Here is a 19,089-nt window from a genome sequence, read left to right as displayed (position 1 = left end):
AGACACCTCTCTGCTGTGGTAGGCTAAATCATGTGTAGGCGGGGTTTTTTTATGACGTGGGAGACGCCCTAGCTAGTGATGTTAACCGTTAATGTAAAGCCATGTCTACTGCCCCGGGACGTAAGGGGTTAAGAGTGTGTGTAGGTGGGGCGGGGCGTTTGTAAATGGCTATAATGACATGCATGGCTAAACCTAATATCACCTGGGCTAGGTAGAGAACAAGACTGGCCCACACTAAACACATCCAGCACTAGTTATATAATCATTATGAAAATGGACAAAAGCGAATGAGATTGGGAGATGGGACTACACCCATCCACACTACACTACACTACACACCAAGTAAATACAAAGCGGTTGCAAATCAGGTGGTGGAGATGGGGAGGATGGGTCATTTGGGTATCAAATCAGTCCTGGCCTGCTCTTTCTGAGTGCCTTGTGTTAGGCTTGTCTTTGACCAGGTTGATGCGTGTGTAGTCCGTCCTGCCAACTAAGGATTCATTCATGCACTATTAAGGACAGACGCAGGTCAAGAGTGTTCACACACACACACACAGCTGTCAAGTAGGCCTGAGCCTCATCTCAGCGCCTCCTCTCTAGCAGGTCCTGGCAGGAAGTTGTGAGTCTGGTGAATGCATTATGCAAATGACCTCTGTGGGGTTCTGAGAGCAGCGCTGTTATCACATGACTAAACTTGTGATACCTTCGAAGCTCCTGACACACACCCACACAGGAACGCAAACACACACACACACACAAATATTTTGCTATGAGAAACTTGAAATATTGTTACACTTCACATTCTTTCGCTGCAATACTGATCTCTGTTTATTATCTATGCATAGTCACTTTACCTCAACCTACATGTACATATTACCTCGATTACCTGGACTAACCGGTGCCCCCACACACTGACTCTGTACCGCTACCCCCTGTAGATGGCCTCATTACTGTTTACTGCTGCTCCTTAATTATTTCACTTATTTCTCTTAAAACGGCATCGCTGGTTAAGGGCTTGTAAGTAAGCATTTCACCGTTGTGTTCGGCGCGTGTGACAAATAAAATGAGACTTGAAACAAGACAAGCTGAAACCCCACCCCGTCACTCAACAGGGAGGCAGCACACAGACAGTTTCTCCACACCGTGACTGCTTCTCTCAGCATGTCACTCAACAGGGAGGCAGCACACAGACAGTTTCTCCACACCGTGACTGCTTCTCTCAGCATGTCACTCAACAGGGAGGCAGCACACAGACAGTTTCTCCACACCGTGACTGCTTCTCTCAGCATGTCACTCAACAGGGAGGCAGCACACAGACAGTTTCTCCACACCGTGACTGCTTCTCTCAGCATGTCACTCAACAGGGAGGCAGCACACAGACAGTTTCTCCACACCGTGACTGCTTCTCTCAGCATGTCACTCAACAGGGAGGCAGCACACAGACAGTTTCTCCACACCGTGACTGCTTCTCTCAGCATGTCACTCAACAGGGAGGCAGCACACAGACAGTTTCTCCACACCGTGACTGCTTCTCTCAGCATGTCACTCAACAGGGAGGCAGCACACAGACAGTTTCTCCACACCGTGACTGCTTCTCTCAGCATGTCACTCAACAGGGAGGCAGCACACAGACAGTTTCTCCACACCGTGACTGCTTCTCTCAGCATGTCACTCAACAGGGAGGCAGCACACAGACAGTTTCTCCACACCGTGACTGCTTCTCTCAGCATGTCACTCAACAGGGAGGCAGCACACAGACAGTTTCTCCACACCGTGACTGCTTCTCTCAGCATGTCACTCAACAGGGAGGCAGCACACAGACAGTTTCTCCACACCGTGACTGCTTCTCTCAGCATGTCACTCAACAGGGAGGCAGCACACAGACAGTTTCTCCACACCGTGACTGCTTCTCTCAGCATGTCACTCAACAGGGAGGCAGCACACAGACAGTTTCTCCACACCGTGACTGCTTCTCTCAGCATGTCACTCAACAGGGAGGCAGCACACAGACAGTTTCTCCACACCTTGACTGCTTCTCTCAGCATGTCACTCAACAGGGAGGCAGCACACAGACAGTTTCTCCACACCGTGACTGCTTCTCTCAGCATGTCACTCAACAGGGAGGCAGCACACAGACAGTTTCTCCACACCGTGACTGCTTCTCTCAGCATGTCACTCAACAGGGAGGCAGCACACAGACAGTTTCTCCACACCGTGACTGCTTCTCTCAGCATGTCACTCAACAGGGAGGCAGCACACAGACAGTTTCTCCACACCGTGACTGCTTCTCTCAGCATGTCACTCAACAGGGAGGCAGCACACAGACAGTTTCTCCACACCGTGACTGCTTCTCTCAGCATGTCACTCAACAGGGAGGCAGCACACAGACAGTTTCTCCACACCGTGACTGCTTCTCTCAGCATGTCACTCAACAGGGAGGCAGCACACAGACAGTTTCTCCACACCGTGACTGCTTCTCTCAGCATGTCACTCAACAGGGAGGCAGCACACAGACAGTTTCTCCACGCTGTGACTGCTTCTCTCAGCATGTCACTCAACAGGGAGGCAGCACACAGACAGTTTCTCCACACCGTGACTGCTTCTCTCAGCATGTCACTCAACAGGGAGGCAGCACACAGACAGTTTCTCCACGCTGTGACTGCTTCTCTCAGCATGTCACTCAACAGGGAGGCAGCACACAGACAGTTTCTCCACACCGTGACTGCTTCTCTCAGCATGTCACTCAACAGGGAGGCAGCACACAGACAGTTTCTCCACGCTGTGACTGCTTCTCTCAGCATGTCACTCAACAGGGAGGCAGCACACAGACAGTTTCTCCACACCGTGACTGCTTCTCTCAGCATGTCACTCAACAGATTGTTCCAAAACAACAACGATGCTTCTAAATATGAATTTTCTCGATTATTTTCTCTATTATAATAATAGTTTGTGAATCTTGCTCCTTGCAAAACGCCAGTTAGTCTGAAGGAAACTCATCACTAATGCTACCTTTACTTAAAATGCAAACATTAGCTTTAATACAGGTTGCTACCAGTGTTGGTATAGATCAGCATGTTGATCAGCATGTTTTGTTCAAGGGCATGTTCTGAATCAGATAGCCTATTCTAAAATCTGTGTCTAAATATAACTATGCATCTATTCAAATGCTATTAGGGTCCCCTGGGAAACACTGACCAGCACTTTGGTTCCTACCCTATCAGAAATCCTACCTAATGTGTTGTCATGCCAAACACCAACCATACAATTACAATAATCTATTCTGTTTCCAGCAGTTCCCCAAAGCGTTTTAATCTACACTGAACAAAAATAGAAACGCAAAATGCAACAATTTCAAATATTTGACTGAGTTACAATTCATATAAGGAAATCAGTCAATTGAAATAAATTCATTAGGCCATAATCTATGGATTTCACATTGGTCACAGATACCTTTTAAAATAAAGGTAGGAGCGTGGATCAGAAAACCAGTCAGTATCTGGTTTCACCAACATTTGCATCATGCAGCGCAAAACATCTCCTTCGCATAGAGTTGATCAGGAATGTTGTCCCACTCCTCTTCAATGACAGAAGTTGCTGGATATTGTCGGTAACTGAAACATGCTGTCGTACGCGTTGATCGAGAGCATCCCAAATATGCTCAATGGGTGACATGTCTGTTGAGTATGCATGGAAGAACTGGGACATTTTTAGCTTCCAGGAATTGTGTACAGATCCTTGCAACATGGGGCCGTGCATGATCATGCTGAAACATGAGGTGATGGCGGCGGATGAATGGCACGACAATGGGCCTCAGCATCCCGTCACGGTATCGCTGTGCATTCAAATTGCCATAATGCCATCAAAATGTCTGTAGCTTATGCCTTCCCATACCATGACCCTACCGCCACCATGGACCACTCTGTTCACAACGTTGACATCAGCAACCGCTCGCCCAGCTGAAACCAGTGGCCATCAAAGGTGAGCATTTACCGACGGAAGTAGATTACGACACCAAACTGCAGTCAGGTCAAGACTCCGGTGAGGATGACGAGCATTTAGATTAGCTCCCCTGAGACAGTTTGACAGTTTGTGCAGAAATTCTTCGGTTGTGCAAACCCACAGTTTCATCAGCTGTCCGGGTGGCTGGTCTCAGACGATCCTGCAGGTGAAGAAGCCGAATGTGGAGGTCCTGGGCTGGCATGGTCACACGTGGTCTGCGGTTGTGAGACCGGTTGGACGTTTCTCCAAAAAGACGTTGGAGTCAACTTATAGTAGAGAAATTAACATTATATTCTCTGGCAACAGCTCTGGTGGACATTCCTGCAGTCAGCAGGTCAATTGCACGCTCCCTCAAAACTTGAGACATCTGTGGCATCTGTGGCACTGTGTGCACACTTAAGAGTGGTGCTTCTAACTTTAAGTTAGGTGCACCAGTGCTACCAATTAAAAATATAAAATGTAGAGCCCCGCGCGCACACACTCACTGGTAATTCTGGAGTAGGAATCCTTGTGAATTTTGAGAATGTGTCGTAGAATGTGCCGAGCAGGCAGTGTCAGCAGTGTCTAGACAAGCTAAGATTCTAGGCTGAGACACCTGCTGTCTAGTGGAAGATTGTCTGAGAGAGTTTAATTCTGGTAATACACACTTGTGGAACGGGAAGGTGATATGCACATCCTAAACTTGAGAATACCGTTGCTAGGATAAAAATAAATAAATGGGTCATTCTTGAATTGTGGTGGTAAATGCTGTCGCTTGACTTTGGCACCATTTTAAAATGATTTAACATGACAAATAATGCTTTTGATGTTTTATTTAACTGTTATTTATTAAAGAAAACACACTCAGTGGCCAGTCTTTTTAGGTACACAACCCCATTCACAAAAAGGGTTTGCTCCTACAGACAGTTAGTCACGTGGATGTGACTTGCTATCTAAAGCAGGCAGACAGGCATCCATTTACTGTTTGATTGAACGTTAGAATGGGAATAACTAGTGACCTAAGCGACTGAGCGTGGTATGTGGTCTGTGCCAAGCGCACCGGTTCTAAACTCTCAGAAACGTCCGGCCTCCTGGGCTTTTCACGCACTACTTTGTCTAAGGTTTACAGAGAATGGTGCGACAAACCAAAAACATCCAGTCAGGGGCCGTCCCTGTGGGCATCAGCTCGCTGATGAGAGAGGTCAAAGGAGAACGGCAAGAATCGCGCAAGCTAACAGGCAGGCCACAAACAGGCAAATAACGGCGTAGTACAACAGTGGTGTGCAGAATGGAATGCACAACTCGTCGGTGTCTCGTCGCGGATGGGCTATTGCAGCAGACCACACCGGGTTCCACTCCTATCAGCTAAAAACAAGAAGCAGCTTCAGTGGGCACGCAATCCAGGTCCCTGTTGCATCATGCTGATGGCAGAGTCAGGATTTGGCGTAAGCAGCATGAGTAAAAGTAAAGATACCTTCATAGAAAATGACTCAGGTAAAAGTCACCCAGTAAAATCCTACTTGAGTAAAAGTATAAAAGTATTTGGTTTTAAATATACTTCAGTATCAAAAGTAAATGTAATTGCTAAAATATATACTAAGTAAAAGGATAAATCATTTCATATGCCTTATATTAAGCAAACCAGACGGTAAAAATGACATCATTTTCTTTAGAAATGTAGTAATAAGAAAGTTGTCAAAAAAATAAATAGCAAAGTAATGTACAGATACTAAAAAAAAACGACTGAAGTAATACTTTAAAGTATTTTTACTTAAAGTACTTTACACCACTGACAGATACACGTGTTCTAAAGTTGTATTCTGAACTCCGCCCCCTCATCTCTCCCTTCTCTTCCCCAGTTAAAACAGAGCCTATAAACAACAGCGAGACTGACTACCACAGAATGTGTGTATGTAGGTATTTTATCCTGCAACATCTATTTGTATGCATTGTGGGAAACTACTGGGGGCTAGCAAATGTGTTTGTCCCACTGGTGATGTGTAGAGGTGTAGTGACATGGTTTGCCGATTTAGATAGATAAGCCTATTCATTTTGAATAATGAACAAAAGTATTTAGAATAGTGTATAGATCAACAAAAACAAGGAAGGCTATTAAAATAGATTATAATTTTTTTTTTACTAGTATAATGTGTGTCCATGAGCATTCTCTCCAGTGGCAAACTGTTATCATAGGACAGGTCTATATTAAAGAAACTTCAGCATATCACACCGTTAGAATGTCATACATTTGAGGATTCCATTAATACTTTGGGGTGTCTAAATCCAAAGTGTCACTTGGTGTTAGTTCATTTAAATGAAGGGAAATAACATGAGTAAAATGATTAATCATATCACAGTAAATTATTTTTTAAGGGTCGATGACCTTAGATTTGAGAATTTGTGGCCTCCATTTAAAAAAAAATCCTAATTTACCTAAGGTATATTTGATGTTACCAAAATGTCATGCCCAAATGCCACTGTAATTCAAGAACCGCCCTAATACAGATAGAAGTGACATCTTTCCCTCCAAAACAATAGGTGGGGGGGAGGTGCAGAAATGGGGAAATACAGAGGGGCATGCAGAAAGACAGAGGGTGGGGGGTTTAAGAGTCAAACAAACTCTGAGGCAACTTCCTGTAAGTTGACAGGAAGGAGGAGAAGGAAGCACACATGCAATGCTGAGAAGGTTAGTGATATGCAGAATCCTTGGGACGTCCCTACCCTAAACCTAACCCCTAACCTAACCATAACCAAAACCCTAGCTAACCCTAACAACCGCTTTAAATGTCAACTTCAATTGGGTGACAGAGTTGGACGCCCCAAGGATCCCATTTAGACTTTTCTTTGCTGAGAAGAGCCAGCTGGCAGGCAGGCGAGTTAGTCAGGAAGACTGATAGGGCTGCTTACCTTTTCTTAGGTAAACGTTATCTGAGAAACAAAAAGAAATAAAGGTAACTGTAACATAGAAACACACACACACACACACCACACACACACACGCAGGAATGCATATACGCATACACACACTTTGCTTGGCGTGATGCAAGAGGCTTGATAAATAGAAATGAAGAGGATAATCACTCATTTGAATCACTAAGTATCAAGGAGAAAACAAGAGGAAAGGTTGCCTAAATGTAATCTAATATTACCTTCTCAGCTTAGTGAAAGACACTACAGGCTTCCACTCCCCACCTGATCCTGTTCTGCAAATACATGAGGTCTACCAGCTCTATTCACCGCATACAGTAGCTAGCAAACACACATACACTCACACCAACAGTCTGTGTCCACCTTTCATGCAAACCCTTATTATAGACAAACCCATAAACGCAAAATCTCTGGAGTCAAATCAAAACGGGAGTGTTTGTGTGCGTGCCATGGTGTGTGTCAACTACCCAGTCCCTTGGGTGTCATTTAACCCACTAAACATGCATGGTTATTACATGCATGGTCCATTTCATTGCCATTCAGTCCCCTCAACCCATCAGCTCTCTGCCAACACGGAGATCCTCTATGTGTCTCTTGTGGCCACTCATGCTCCAGTGTGTGTGTTAAAAGGTCAATTAAAGCTACATAAAAATCTAGCACATTTTATCCCCCGCTGCTGCAGTTTCTATAGGTCTTTTATTATTATTATTATTATTATTATATATATATATATATATTTTTTTTTACACAGTCTTATTTTTACCCCGGAGCGAGATTTGCCACCAGGTAAAGATTGAGGTGTGAAAAAAGTCAGGTAGAAGCAAATTCAGCTATAGTCTCCTTAACAAACAAAAAACCACTCCCAAAAATCAGCATAAATACATCAAAGCTCTGTTATGGAGGGTGAGTCATGTGGATGAGATGATCCGGTGTGAAAATGCCTCTTCTAGAACGGCCGCTTAAAGGAGGATCGGATGATAAATTACAGATGCTAAATTATAGATGGGATTTATTTTTGACAAGCTTTGCAAGGGGTGAAACAGAAGGATCAGGGGGTGGAAGGGAGAACGTCAGGTTAGCTAGAGCATTAGAGGTGGAAAAAGGGTGACTGTCAGTGTTTAGCGTGGCAAATATTACATCAGGTTAAATTGAGTGTGTGTATGTGATCAACAAACCAAACAAGCTAAATAAACAATCACTTTATGAGCAACCTTCGTGTTCATCCGAGTCTACCTTGAATTAAAGTTGCTGAATGTATTTGGGTGTTAGTTGTGTGTTTCTGTGGGCAGGTTTGACTGGACAGTGCAGTCAGCTGTTGTGTGTTGGCTGACTAGGCAGAATGAGCTCACTCTCTTATTAACACATGGGCTGGGCCAGGGCAGGGCAGAGTAGGGTGTCATAACAGGCTGAGACTGTGTGTGTGTGTGTGTGTGTGTGTGTGTGTGTGTGTGTGTGTGTGTGTGTGTGTGTGTGTGTGTGTATATATCTTGGGACAGGGTGCACTGTCAGTCTGTGTGAACAGGTTTTATTGGGGTCTCTACAAGCTACAGGTGTAGTATTATACTAGGAGGTCAGATAAAGTCCAGCTACAGGTCTAGTATTATACTAGGAGGTCAGGTAAAGTCCAGCTACAGGTGTAATATTATACTAGGAGGTCAGGTAAAGTCCAGCTACAGGTCTAGTATTATACTAGGAGGTCAGGTAAAGTCCAGCTACAGGTGTTTTATTATACTAGGAGGTCAGGTAAAGTCCAGCTACAGGTGTTTTATTATACTAGGAGGTCAGGTAAAGTCCAGCTACAGGTGTTGTATTATACTAGGAGGTCAGGTAAAGTCCAGCTACAGGTGTTGTATTACACTAGGAGGTCAGGTAAAGTCCAGCTACAGGTGTTGTATTACACTAGGAGGTCAGGTAAAGTCCAGCTACAGGTCTAGTATTATACTAGGAGATCAGGTAAAGTCCAGCTACAGGTGTTTTATTATACTAGGAGGTCAGGTAAAGTCCAGCTACAGGTCTAGTATTATACTAGGAAGTCAGGTAAAGTCCAGCTACAGGTGTTGTATTACACTAGGAGGTCAGGTAAAGTCCAGCTACAGGTCTAGTATTATACTAGGAGGTCAGGTAAAGTCCAGCTACAGGTGTTTTATTATACTAGGAGGTCAGGTAAAGTCCAGCTACAGGTGTTGTATTATACTAGGAGGTCAGGTAAAGTCCAGCTACAGGTGTTGTATTATACTAGGAGGTCAGGTAAAGTCCAGCTACAGGTGTAGTATTATACTAGGAGGTCAGGTAAAGTCCAGCTACAGGTCTAGTATTATACTAGGAGGTCAGGTAAAGTCCAGCTACAGGTGTTGTATTATACTAGGAGGTTAGGTAAAGTCCAGCTACAGGTCTAGTATTATACTAGGAGGTCAGGTAAAGTCCAGCTACAGGTCTAGTATTATACTAGGAAGTCAGGTAAAGTCCAGCTACAGGTGTTGTATTACACTAGGAGGTCAGGTAAAGTCCAGCTACAGGTCTAGTATTATACTAGGAGGTCAGGTAAAGTCCAGCTACAGGTGTAGTATTACACTAGGAGGTCAGGTAAAGTCCAGCTACAGGTGTTGTATTATACTAGGAGGTCAGGTAAAGTCCAGCTACAGGTGTTGTATTATACTAGGAGGTCAGGTAAAGTCCAGCTACAGGTGTTTTATTATACTAGGAGGTCAGGTAAAGTCCAGCTACAGGTGTTGTATTATACTAGGAGGTCAGGTAAAGTCCAGCTACAGGTGTTGTATTACACTAGGAGGTCAGGTAAAGTCCAGCTACAGGTGTTGTATTATACTAGGAGGTCAGGTAAAGTCCAGCTACAGGTGTAGTATTATACTAGGAGGTCAGGTAAAGTCCAGCTACGGGTGTTGTATTATACTAGGAGGTTAGGTAAAGTCCAGCTACAGGTGTAGTATTACACTAGGAGGTCAGGTAAAGTCCAGCTACAGGTGTTGTATTATACTAGGAGGTCAGGTAAAGTCCAGCTACAGGTGTAGTATTATACTAGGAGGTTAGGTAAAGTCCAGCTACAGGTCTAGTATTATACTAGGAGGTCAGGTAAAGTCCAGCTACAGGTCTAGTATTATACTAGGAAGTCAGGTAAAGTCCAGCTACAGGTGTTGTATTACACTAGGAGGTCAGGTAAAGTCCAGCTACAGGTGTTTTATTATACTAGGAGGTCAGGTAAAGTCCAGCTACAGGTGTTTTATTATACTAGGAGGTCAGGTAAAGTCCAGCTACAGGTGTTGTATTATACTAGGAGGTCAGGTAAAGTCCAGCTACGGGTGTTGTATTATACTAGGAGGTCAGGTAAAGTCCAGCTACGGGTGTGAGTTCAGTATATGAGCTATAAAGCCACAGTTGAAGAGGGTGTGTTTATTCACTCTTGGCTAAGATGTGCGTATTCAAGTGTAAAACGCAAATAAACTCAGCAAAAAAAAGAATTGTCCCTTTTTCAGGACCCTGTCTTTCAAAGATAATTAATAAAAATCCAAATAACTTCCTGGATCTTCATTGTAAAGGGTTTAAACACTGTTTCCTGTGCTTCAATGAACCATAAACAGTTAATGAACATGCACCTGTGGAACGGTCGTTAAGACTAACAGATTACAGACGGTCGGCAATTAAGGTCAGTTATGAAAACTTAGGACACTAAAGAGGCCTTTCTACTGACTCTGAAAAACACCAAACGAAAGATGCCCAGGATCCCTGCTCAGCTGCGTGAAGATGCCATAGGCATGCTGCAAGGAGGCATGAGAACTGCAGATGTGGCCAGGGCAATAAATTGCAATGTCTGTACTGTGAGACACCTAAGACAGCGCTACAGACAGGACGGACAGCTGCTTGTCCTCGCAGTGGCAGACCACGTGTAACAATACCTGCACAGGATCGGTACATCCAAACATCACACCTGGGGGGAGAGGTACAGGATGGCAACAACAACAGCTGCCAGAGTTTCACCAGAAACGCACAATCCCTCCATCAGTGCTTAGACTGTCCGCAATAGGCTGAGCGAGGCTGGACTGAGGGCTTGTAGGCCGGTTGTAAAGGCAGGTCCTCACCAGACATCACCGGCAACAACGTCGCCTATGGGCACAAACCCACCGTCGCTGGACCAGACAGGACTGGCAAAAAGTGCTCTTCACTGACGAGTTGCGGTTTTGTCTCTCCAGGGGTGATGGTCGGATTCGTGTTTATTGTCGAAGGAATGAGCGTTACACCGAGGCCTGTACTCTGGAGAGGGATCGATTTGGAGGTGGAGGGTCCGTCATGGTCTGGGGCGGTGTGTCACAGCATCATCGGACTGAGCTTGTTATTGCAGGCAATCTCAATGCTGTGTTACAGGGAAGACATTCTCCTCCCTCATGTGGTACCCTTCCTGCAGGCTCATCCTGACATGACTCTCCAGCATGACAATGCCACCAGCCATACTGCTCATTCTGTGTGTGATTTCCTGCAAGACAGGAATATCAGTGTTCTGCCATGGCCAGCGAAGAGCCCGGATTTCAATCCCATTGAGCACATATAGGACCTGTTGGATCGGAGGGTGAGGGCTAGGCCTTGGTGGAAGAGTGGGTCTGTGGAACTTGTTCAGTTTTTGTCTCAGTTTTGAATCTTGTTATGTTCATACAAATATTTACACATGTTAAGTTTGCTGAAAATAAACACAGTTGACAGTGAGAGGACATTTCTTTTTTTGCTGAGTTTATAAAAGTGTGTGTGATCAAATATCAACTCACCGCTCTGTGTGTGTGTGTGTGTGTGTGTGTGTGTGTGTGTGTTTCCAGGTGGGGTCCCTACCTTCAGGAGGTTGGAGGGTCTTGTTGTTCTGGGAGCACCAGCCTACTGGGTGGAGTTCGGCGGTCATGACATCACACCAGAAGTCGGCCTTGCGGTCATCTCCGTAGCCACTGAAGCGCAGCAGCAGCAGCTGGCCACAGGTGGTGACGATGGTGGCCACCCAGTAGGTGTCTGGGCTGCTCTTATTGGCCACCTCCAGCTTCATCCCTGGCTGGAAGCTGCTCTGTAGGCTGATGTCCACCTGCGAGAACCAATCAGAGAGCACCATGTCACACAAGAGCCTGCCCTCACTGACAGGTGAGCTTGATTATTATGGGCTTGCACTTAAGAGGTAAATCAAGTGCATTGGGCGAGATAAAGCACATCTATACATTGACATTCTAAAGTGAATGACATCACAGGTCTACATGCAGAATGAGGGACGTCTGACTGGCTCGCTGAGCCATGATTGACAGAGTAAAACACAGGTGGGCCACAAGTACTGAACAAGTATGACACAGGTGATTCCCAAAAGCTCAACACCCACACTATCTGTTTAGGAATCTGTTTGTTCACAAGGGTCAAGGGTCCTTTAACGTTCCACTGAACTAGCAACCACTTTGAATATCCTAAACAATCTGGCCTTGCGGACAGTGACTCACAGAGAGAACATGAGAGAGAGAGAGAGAGAGAGAGGGCGAGAGAGAGAGGGCAAGAGAGAGAGGGCAAGAGAGAGAGAGAGGGCGAGAGAGAGAGAGGGAGGGCGAGAGAGAGAGGGCAAGAGAGAGAGAGAGAGGGCGAGAGAGAGAGAGAGAGTGAACATATATAAAGGGCTACTACCAGGAAATGGATCATGTAATGTTTATAGCCCCAGGCTGCACTCACACATATCTAAAACCAATTATATAAAACACAACACACAAATGCACGCACGTGCATACACGGCCTGTGTTACTGGAGAAAAGCTAACATCTTAGAACTAAAAACAATGCAAATGGTCTCATGACTTCCTGAGAAAAACAAATCAAATATGCTGTATCACACTGGGTGGCTTATGTAAGAGAGGCAGAGGCGGAGAGAGAGACAGAGACAAAGAGAGAGCGAGAGACAAAGAAAGAAAGACAGCGAGAGAGAAAGACAGCGAGAGAGAGAGAGAGAGAGACATTGAGCCCACAAGGAATCACTGTTTCAATTGGCACTAGGTCTGTTGAGAGCATGAGAGTTATTTCACTATTTCACAGAATCACATTTTCAGGGGAAATCATGCTCTTTTTCCTGTGACTCAATCCACTTACCAACAACACTCCCATTCAAATATGATCATCTTTCATGTGTCCAACCGGGCAATCACATCAGCGCACACCTCACGGACTTCAGTTCACACACAGAGCTTGAGCCCGCTTGAACTGACATCTATGAAATCAGTCAACGCCATTAAACCCACTGAAAGTCTACTTCCATACTGTACACTCCTTTCTTTCCGCTACATTATGTAGGATTACTTATGCATTCTCTTTTCCCATCGTCCCCTGCAGCTGTGTGGCAGGCCTCCTTAAGATAGCTGTTCCATCAGGCTTCACTACTACTGCTGGCAGTCAGACACTACACCAGGCAAGACTGGGGAGTACTGTAACATACAAGGCAGGGGTATTCAACTCTTACCCGACGAGGTCCAGAGCCTGCTGATTTTCTGTTCTACCTGATCATTAAATTGCACCCACCTGGTGTCCCAGGTCTAAATCAGTCCCTTAGAGGGGAACAATGAACACCCGCTGTGGTACTGGTTACCAGGTCCAGAGTTGAGTTTGAGGGATACGTGCCTTTTTCTGTCCTTTTACAACTTCCATGGAGCTTGAGTCAATCTCTGAGTAATTGTGTGGGTTGTGTTCAATGCTAAATGTCACAGGAATTGACGTGTGTATGACGCCAAAATACACATGCACTGTGTACAGCACATTGGGAAAGTGTTCAGACTCCTTCCCATTTTTCACATTTTGTTAGGTTACAGCCTTATCCTAAAATTGTTTAAATAAATAAAAATCAACCTACCACACAATACCCCATAATGACAATTGAAAAGAGGTTTAGAAATTGTTACAAAAAAACCCATAAATACCTTATTTACATACGTATTCAGACCCTTTGCTATGAGACTCAAAATTGTGCTCAGGTACATCCTGTTTCCATGGATCATCCTTGAGATGTTTCTACAACTTGGAGTCCACCTGTGGTAAATTCAATTGATTGGACATGATTTGGAAAGGCACACACCTGTCCACAGTTGACAGTGCATATCAGAGCAAAAAAACAAGCCATGAGGTTGAAGGAATTGTCCGTAGAGCTCCGAGACAGGATTGTGTCGAGGCACAGATCTGGGGAAGGGTACCAAAAAAGTCTGCAGCATTGAAGTTCTCCAAGAACACAGTGACCGCCATCATTCTTAAATGGAAGAAGTTTGGAACCATCAAGACTCTTCCTAGAGCTGGCCTCCTGGCCAAACTGAGCAATCAGAAGAGAAGGGCCTTGGTCAGGGAGGTGACCAAGAAACCGATGTTCACTCTGACAGAGCGCTTGAGTTCCTCTGTGGGGATGGGAGAACCTTCCAGAAGGACAATCATCTCTGCAGCACTCCACCAATCAGGCCTTTATGGTAGTGGCCAGACGGAAGTCACTCCTTAGTAAAAGGCACCACAGCCCGAGAAACAAGATTCTCTGGTCTGATGAAACCAAGATTGAACTCTTTGGCCTCAATGCCAAGTGTCACGTCTGGAGGAAACCTGGCACCATCCCTACGGTGAAGCATGGTGGTGGCAGCATCATGCTGTGGGGATGTTAATCAGCGGTAGGGACTGGGAGACTAGTCAGGATCGAGAAAAAGATGAACGGAGCAAAGTACAGAGAGATCCTTGATGAAAACCTGCTCCAGAGCGCTCAGGACCTCAGACTAGTGCAAAGGTTCACCTTCCAACAGGACAACAACCCTAAGCACACAGTCAAGACAATGCAGGAGTGGCTTCGGGACAAGTCTCTGAATGTCCTTGAGCGCCCAGCCAGAGCCCGCACTTGAACGATCGAACATCTCTAGAGAGACCAGAAAATAGCTGTGCAGCAACGCTCCCCATCCAACCTGACAGAGTTTGAGAGGATCTGCAGAGAAGACTGGGAGAAACTCCCCAAACACAGGTGTGCCAAGCTTGTAGTGACATATCCATGACTCGAGGCTGTAACCCCTGCCAAAGGTGCTTCAACAAAGGACTGAGTAAAGGGTCTGAATACTTATGTAAATGTGATATTTCCATTTTTCTTTGTCATTATGGGGTATTGTGAGTAGATTGATGAGGGGGAAAAAAACTACTTAATCAATTTTACAATAAGGCTGTAACGTAACAAAATGTGGAAAAAGTCAAGGGGTCTGAATACTTTCTGAACGCACAGATGCAACAATGAGGATGCAGGGTATGTCATCTTTGGTATGCGAGTCTCGGTGAACAGCAGTGACTATGAATATGTAACTATTTGAGTGTGGTCTTCAGCAGGTAAGTCATGCCTGAGCCTATGAGCCTAACTACACTGCTTAACATCATTAGCTAAAGTACATTCTTACTCAAACACACGTTTAAAGGGATTTGCGTGATTGCCACTAATTCAACAACAGTATTTACAAGATGTTGTGAGGGTTATGGAAATGTAAACGTGTGTTTCTCACTCACATGTTTGAAAGCGGTGTGGGGTGCCGCGGTCGCCCCCGTCTCCTCTAGGTACTCCTCCCAATTAAAGTCGGCCTCTTCCTCCATGGAGTCTGCGTCTGATAGGAAGAAAGCCCCGTCAATCATTTTGACTGCCACCAACCCAGTCACAAAACATTCAAAAATCAACATAAATACAAGCATAACAGCGTCACACTCTATAACGACATGTTTTATTTCATTAACTAGCAGAAACAAAATCATTCAGTCGACATTCATACCGGTTATAGACTAGGGTGATATCGTCTATATGAATGCAGCTGCCACTGTATCGAAGACATTGGATGCAGTTTTCATCATTAATCGCAGGCGATAGGTGCAATACACATCCCTGCATTCTGAATTAAAGTTCGGTTCACACTGTGAACCCGAATGAATATATAAAATATAATAAACACTAGCCCTATTGGCTTTGAGAGGTCCCGTGTGGCTCAGTAGGTAGAGCATAGCGCTTGCAACGCCAGGGTTGTGGGTTCGATTCCCACGGGGGGACCAGTACGGGGAAAGATGTATGCACTCACTACTGTAAATTGCTCTGGATAACAGAGTCTGGTAAATGAATAAAATGCCTGCGCTGCGTTGTAGGCTTATGTCTCTTCAGTAAATCCGAGCTGGATTTTCTTCTCCAGTCTATTCCATTCAAACAACTCGAGCCTATGTGCGTTGTAAATTTAAATCTTAATTGGCTCATTTCAAACTGTCGTTGATGAGGCGTCATAAACTTGAATTGGGGGATCCTCCAGCATCGTTTAAATCTCCAGTTTGTTAACAGTTTGGCTTCCCAGTAGATTACAACGCCGATGGACAGAGAGTTGTGGATAAAACAGTATGTAGCCACTGCTCAACGAGAATAGCCTCTGCAGGTGCCAACACCTCAAATATGTTGACACATACGCTGACATCGCCCCAGTATACCGGAGCAAGACGGAAACGCAAAGAAACATAACATCGTCTCACCTCTGCATTCAAGCATTCCTTGGCAGCTGATTCTGACTGGGTCAAAGAAATTACAGGAGTGATAGGTAGACTTTGTTTCTATTTTTTGAGTCTTTGGTTTACAGCCGCAGATATGCGCCCATTCTCGGTGGTTGAGAACAGAGGGATTCAGCACCTCGAGATAATGCTCGAGCCACGTTACAAACTTCCCTCTTGCACTCATTTCAGCAAACAGGTCTCTGCTCTATGTAAGCAAGCCAAAGCTCTCAATGAATTGGCCAATGCACACTGTGAAGGCACTTAACAGTGACAGCCCATTACATTACCCCGGAATGGTTGATGTCCCATGCTACAGACAAGCCCTCTTCATCAGAGTCACAACTGTGCATCTGGCACTTAAGGAGGCAGTGTCATGGTGCGTTCGTAACCAAGTGGGAAGTGTTAATTACTAGTGGGGAACTCGTCTATCATCCTGAGCACCCACTTCTCCGACATGGTGACCTCTGACGTCACCTCGTAAGGAAATGGCCTTTAAAACAGTATTTTCTGCAGTTAAAATTAATCCATTACTGTGGTTTTTGAACTTTTTGAATTTGTTTAACAAGCATGATGGTTGTACTTTCAGTTTATAGTTGACGCAGCTTGTTGGCCATTAGCCAATCTGCATTTATCAGCGAGTTCAAATAACATGAACGCATCCAACTGGTATTTACGACTTCACAACTGGTACATTTCCACCTCCCACATGGTTACAAACGCAGCATCAGAGTGGAAAACCGACAGGCCCAACATAACAATCCTGTCACAACAGACAACGCCAGGAACACTGTGAATGCTGAACATTGAGAATGGCATTTCATTTTCCGCTGTACTGAAACTGAACCGTGACCCCAAATCCACAATACGTACCCAACTGTGGGTTTGGTGAACCGTTACACCGTTACTTATAGAAGTACGAGATACCAGACCCGGTCTCAGGGATGGCGAACTCTGGAGAGCCCTTCAATCCCCACTGAGTTGGGTAGATCTGCTTTGAGTTATTCTGCACCTTACGTGTGGAATGATCCCCAATGTACTTTAAAACTGGAGGAATTTTTGCCTCTAGGGCACTTCAGACAGCTTTTAGGGGACCTGTTTCTCTGGATAATGTGTTTTTTTTATGATTGTGTTTTGCTTTTCATGTATTGTTGTGTAATAACGTATATTTTAATCTGTATATGGATGTGTAGTTTCATGTGTATATTGTAATTTTACGTGTATTCTTGTACTAAACAGGGCTCATCTGGAAAAGAGACCTTGGTCTTAGCATGGATTCCCTGTCAAAATAAAGGTGAAATAAAATGAGAATAAATGAGAATGCAGTGGAGAAAAGGCAATAGGAATAATGTTGTAAGTAAAACAGTATATGTCCTCAGTCCCGAGCGAAAGAGTCGAGTGGAATACAGTTTGCGTGGAGTGGGAAAAAATGTGTACGCCTTCATTCTGCAACGATCAAAGTCACTGTGTAAACTGATACGTCGTAATAAGCATAAACAAAAACATACAGATTTAACGAGACAAGCGGGGTGAGATCTGATCACACACACACACCAATGTCATTTCTCTAAATCTATGGGGAAGGACATTTATAAAGAACACAGCAGGAACCAGCTGAAACTAAGTTTAGTCTCTTGTCAACCATTCAAAATTAGGTCACTTGAAAATGTATCTGATCTTTAATGAGTTTTATGTGTGTGTGTGTTCCAGGTCTTACGTAATGCCACTAATGTTTCTCCTCAAGGTGAGAACGGTTTAATTTGCCCGTGGGAGACTGTTACTTGGACAAGGTATAATGTGTCTTGTGTGTGTGTGTGTGTGTGTGTGTGTGTGTGTGTGTGTGTGAGAGAGCGAGAGAGAGAGAGAATCTGCATCTCTTGTTCCTGCTGTGTGGTTTCTCCTCTCTAGGCTGTGTCTCATGGGACTTAGTGTGTGGGACTTAACCTGCACTAATGAGAGAGAAGAAACTACCGGTTGTTGTAGTCGGGGGGCTTTCTGAAAAGAATCTGCTAGGCTTGCTCTTCTCCCTTACACATAGCAGTGTGTGTGTGTGTGTGTGTGTGTGTGTGTGTGTGTGTGTGTGTGTGTGTGTGTGTGTGTGTGTGTTCACACTCCCCATCCCCAGACCTTTACAACGGCTATGACGTCATACCTTCCACTGTCCATCTCAACCTGATTCAAAGGGGTCACGTTACGACCGCTGCATTTAACAAAAAGTAACCTTGTCATTCAAGCGTATTTGAGATTTAGAAAATCACTTTAAAAATCCTTTAAAATATGTTTTATACTTAAAAAATATGTTAGATCAACCGTGGTGTTGAGAAAACGCTCCTAGGCGAGTTGTATTTCCTCTTTCCTGTCCGCCCAACAAAACATTCCTGTTTTCTATTTCTTTTAATCCAAGTTCCACTTTTCAAGTCTGTTTATCTGATAAGAAGCACCTTGTAGGGCTGAACAGAACAAGGAAGTGAACACAGGAAAACCATGACAGAGAAACTAACTATGACTCCACAGTCAGCTCATACTTCCCCACACCACTGACCAGGTAAACTGGACCAGATTCTCTCACAGCTGGACACAGTGGCTACTGCAGATTCATGCTGAATAATCCAAACCCCCAAAATAGCCCTGCACTACACGCATTCTGAGACCTCGA

At 44.7% G+C, this 19,089-nt stretch overlaps 1 protein-coding gene and 1 non-coding gene across 4 annotated transcripts in view; one reads left to right on the top strand and one right to left on the bottom strand.

Moving 5' to 3' along the window:
- Positions 1-19,089, bottom strand: part of LOC139378649 (scm-like with four MBT domains protein 2) — a 46,393-nt gene that overhangs the window by 21,926 nt on the left and 5,378 nt on the right. For 2 of the 3 annotated variants that reach the window (XM_071121006.1, XM_071121005.1), the window contains exons 3-5: positions 15,426-15,520; positions 11,737-11,977; positions 6,886-6,906 (exon numbers count right to left, since the gene is read on the bottom strand). In XM_071121006.1, the coding sequence (XP_070977107.1) occupies positions 6,886-6,906; positions 11,737-11,977; positions 15,426-15,520 (357 nt within the window). The remainder of the gene's footprint in view (positions 1-6,885; positions 6,907-11,736; positions 11,978-15,425; positions 15,521-19,089) is intronic. The other variant, XM_071121007.1, reaches the window with a different exon arrangement.
- trnaa-ugc (transfer RNA alanine (anticodon UGC)) lies at positions 15,880-15,956 on the top strand. The gene has a single exon. It is a non-coding gene; the product is annotated as a tRNA-Ala (tRNA).

Source organism: Oncorhynchus clarkii, chromosome 21 (genome assembly GCF_045791955.1).
Source record: "Oncorhynchus clarkii lewisi isolate Uvic-CL-2024 chromosome 21, UVic_Ocla_1.0, whole genome shotgun sequence".
Lineage (NCBI taxonomy): Eukaryota > Metazoa > Chordata > Actinopteri > Salmoniformes > Salmonidae > Oncorhynchus > Oncorhynchus clarkii.
Note: the sequence above shows the minus strand (reverse complement) of the source record. Positions and strands in the feature narration are given on the sequence as shown.